Genomic DNA, 3,570 nt, shown 5'->3' on the forward strand with positions numbered 1-3,570 from the left:
AAGTTTTCTGCATTTCCCTTGTGAAAGAGGAACTTATGAGAGCAAATGTCAGTTGAAATAAAGAGTGTGAACCCGGCTTCACTCAGCTGAAGGGTAATTGTGGTCCTGTTTATATTCCCATAGTGACTTTTTACTGTTTGTTAGGATTTGTTTTGCTCAGGCAACAGTGTCAAGTCTGGGTCTCATATCCTGAACCTTCTTACTGCGTGTCGTAAAGGACATCAAATATTGATCCTACTGTTGTGGTTCATGGCGACGTTCACGTCTCAAACAAGTCTGAGTAAAGCTCTGATAAAGGGAAAGGTCAACAGAATGTATCAGGAAAGCATTCGTTATCGGGTGTAGATGTTTTCACAAGCTGAAATGTTTTAAGCCAGTCAGGTCGACAGATGACAGGCAACATGCAGCATTTCCTGCAAATGCCTGAAAAAGTAACAGTAACTAAAGCTTTGGACATTCAAGATTCCAGATTCAAGACTGATTTATTGTTGTACCAATCAATGTATACTGTATATAATACACAGGCTGAAATGAAATTCAGTTATGAGGCGGGGACACAGTCCGATCATCAGTCAGATATTCAGTACCTGAGTCTGAAAGGGCACAAACCATAGCATTACATCTCAGTACAAGTTACAAGTGAACAAAGTTTGAACCCGAGCGAAGCAAAACAAGCTTTCTTCAGTTTTTACATCATTGGATTGTTGAATAGAAAAAGATTTGTTTGTGCACATATTAATAATAATACTTTTTTGTGGGAAAAACTAAAAATAATATCAGCATACTATTAGTCCATTTGCTTTGTTTCCAAAATTAAATAGGTTTTTTAAAGCATTAAACAATTAGAGACTAATGTTTAACATTTTTATTAGTTTTTCTGTAACCGCTCAAAATCTGGCACAGGTGCAGTTAACAGTTTATTACAGTACATCACTTATATTGTCCTTTGCTAAGCTGTTGGGAGACGTACTGGCAGAAGCAGATCCCTCCCTTCAGGTGACCAGTGGCGCTCGGTGGGGGAAAAGGAAAGTGCCTTTTAGCAAGGCAGCAGGCGTAACCTGACGAGAAGAACAGCAGAGCTCTTTGAAACATGTCCTCAGCCACAAGCTGTTCACAAAAGGTCTCTGCAAACTCCTGTTTGCAGCCATTTAAGGAAACATAGACCAGGTGGATCTTTGAGTTGGACAAACAGCCCATTAGGACCTTCTCCTCTGAGAGGATCACGTTTGCCCGACATACAGCTTTCTGCATCGCCCTCATGATGTACTTTTTATCATCCTTGATCCAGAGACTAATGTGAACAATCAGCCCTAGTGGAACACAGGTGAAACTAAAAACGCCAAACCACTGAATAACTGTAGTTACAGAGTAATAGTTTTCATAGGAAACTGAAGTGAAAATAAAAAAACCCACCAAGAGAATGACAAATATCACCCCAGCCATGATGATCAACACTCTGAGCCAGAGGGGGCGCAGATAGACTTCATACTGAGAGACACTGTTGATTATTCTCACAGCCTCCCTGTACTTCTCTTGGTCCTGAATGACCAGACGCAGTTGGTCCGGCACCTCCATGTCACTGAACTGTCCTGAGTCCCACTTACTGAGTTCCTCATCATTGACAGCGGTCAGCGGCTGCAGGGCCTTGCCGTTGTAGATGGAAGGAGGCTGGAAGGGCACCACCGTGGATCCTTGCAGCTGCACGTTGGGGGCACAGAGCACTTTGAGAAGCTTGTTGCTGAAGTCAGGGTCGCTGGCCTCCAGGTAGGTGAGGTGGCAGAGATGGAGAGGAACTGCGACTCCAGGATGCAGCAGCACTGGGACCATGGGCTTCCGCTCCAGACAGTCTCTGAACAGAGACATGTTGGCCTCCAGGAGACACCAGCGACTCCTCACGAACTCTGGGCTGAGGACCAGCAGCACCTTCTGGCTCTGCTGGATGCAGTCAGACATGTTCTCCAACACGGAACGACCCGGAGTGAAGTCACGCTCGTGGTAGCAGACCTGCAGGCCACAGGCCTCCAGCTGGTGGATGAGGGAGTGGGTCCACTGGTAGTCTGTGCTGCTGTAGCTAATGAAGACATGGTAACACTCAGCACCTCTCAGTGTGGGAGGAACATGAGGGGAAGGAGGCATCAAAGCAGTAGGTGATTGACCGTCCACCAGCAGAGGAGTCACTGGCTCCTCCATCCATGGAAAACTAAAGCAGGAAGAGGAATAAGTTGTGTCTGAGTGTAGTAAAAAGCTTTAGTGGTCACTGCGGTGCTATTGAATAAAAACCATCAAGCTAGAGTACGGTTTGAGTAAAACTTTAGGAAGGAATTGAAGGCATGGGAGGATTCTGTTGTTGGTTCCTGAACTCAGTCTTTTGTTTAGAATGTAAATGTTACACCATGTTTAGCTTAAATGTTCATCCTCATTGGCTGCTGCATTCACGGTGAAAGTGAAACCAACTCTAAAGCAGACATCGAATGCTGATTGTAAAAATCATTCTTACTGTATACAGTATATAGTCAGATAAGATAAAGCACAAAGATACAGAGACTATCAAAGCTCCCTAACAAGGCAGGACTAATAATACGCTTTCACTGTACACCTCCAACCCTTTGTTCCTCAAAAACCCAAACACGCTTCTTGTTACGAGACCAGACTAACATCGCACTAAACGACAACAAAAGGTTTTTAGCCCTGAAAACTCCTACCTGTGTATGATTCAGCAGTGATGAGGGCTCATAGAAAGACAAGCAGGATGTTTAGGCAAACTACAAGCACTCGCTGCAGGTTGGTTAAAGTTTGTGCGGTAACATTCCCTTTAACATTAACCACCATCTCACTGAACTGGTTTTACTGGTTTTGAGAGCAAATTACAGACGGAACCCCTGTTTTGTTGTATTACACTTCAGTAAGTACACGTGTACGCGCTAATGCAAAACAACCTGCAAAACAACAATCATCCTGACCCAACAGGTTGCTCTGGTCTAAGCATGGTCACATTGTGTCCTCTAACTCTAACTTTACTTGTGGTGGATGACGGGAACTGGGAACTTTCTTACACTGATCAAAAACATGCAGTGTTGGTTCGTAGGACAGTCTAGACACACAGCGTATTAAAAAACGTTGATTCACACTCTCCAATGTCTTTAGGCCCTATAAGTCCCCTAATAAAGATCAGTAAGCAAGGTCTGTCTGTATGAACGACCTAGGGGCATTGTAATATCTCTGAGATATTGAAAACCAAAGAGAATTTCATTCATCAAAGGCACCGAGCTATTTCAGTTGACATTAAAGAACAATTTAGAGGATAGGAAAACAAACAGAGCCATCTCTCCACTGTCTTTTGTTTGGAAATCAGGTTTCCCCAAAGCATCACAGCAAGACAAACACAAAATATGAGCGTTCCTTCCTCGGGGCTCGGAGGAATATCTTATTTTCCCGTTGAAGTTCGCAGTCTGCTGACCGTGCACTTCTACCCTGTCATGGACAGAGGTGCTTCAGGGCCAGTGTCCTGACAGCGTGTTACAGCTGCGGTAGAACAGCGTCTGCTGATCCCCCACTGCACCATGAAGCCGA

At 44.3% G+C, this 3,570-nt stretch overlaps 1 protein-coding gene across 1 annotated transcript; it reads right to left on the reverse strand.

Annotated features, from left to right (window-relative positions):
- Positions 1-850: 850 nt before the first annotated feature.
- On the reverse strand, positions 851-2,792 carry LOC114857813 (uncharacterized). Its single transcript, XM_029154665.3, has 2 exons — positions 2,703-2,792; positions 851-2,200 (listed from the first exon to the last, which is right to left on the reverse strand). The coding sequence occupies exon 2, from the start codon at positions 2,188-2,190 to the stop codon at positions 931-933; it is 1,260 nt and encodes a 419-aa protein (XP_029010498.1). The 5' UTR covers positions 2,191-2,200; positions 2,703-2,792; the 3' UTR covers positions 851-930.
- Positions 2,793-3,570: the final 778 nt, after the last annotated feature.

Source organism: Betta splendens, chromosome 6, assembly GCF_900634795.4.
Source record: "Betta splendens chromosome 6, fBetSpl5.4, whole genome shotgun sequence".
NCBI classification, from domain to species: Eukaryota; Metazoa; Chordata; class Actinopteri; order Anabantiformes; family Osphronemidae; genus Betta; species Betta splendens.

Bases quoted from the DNA above. Each gene is read 5' to 3' on its own strand.
- LOC114857813 (XM_029154665.3), bottom strand. From the start codon at position 2,190: ATGGAGGAGCCAGTGACTCCTCTGCTGGTGGACGGTCAATCACCTACT.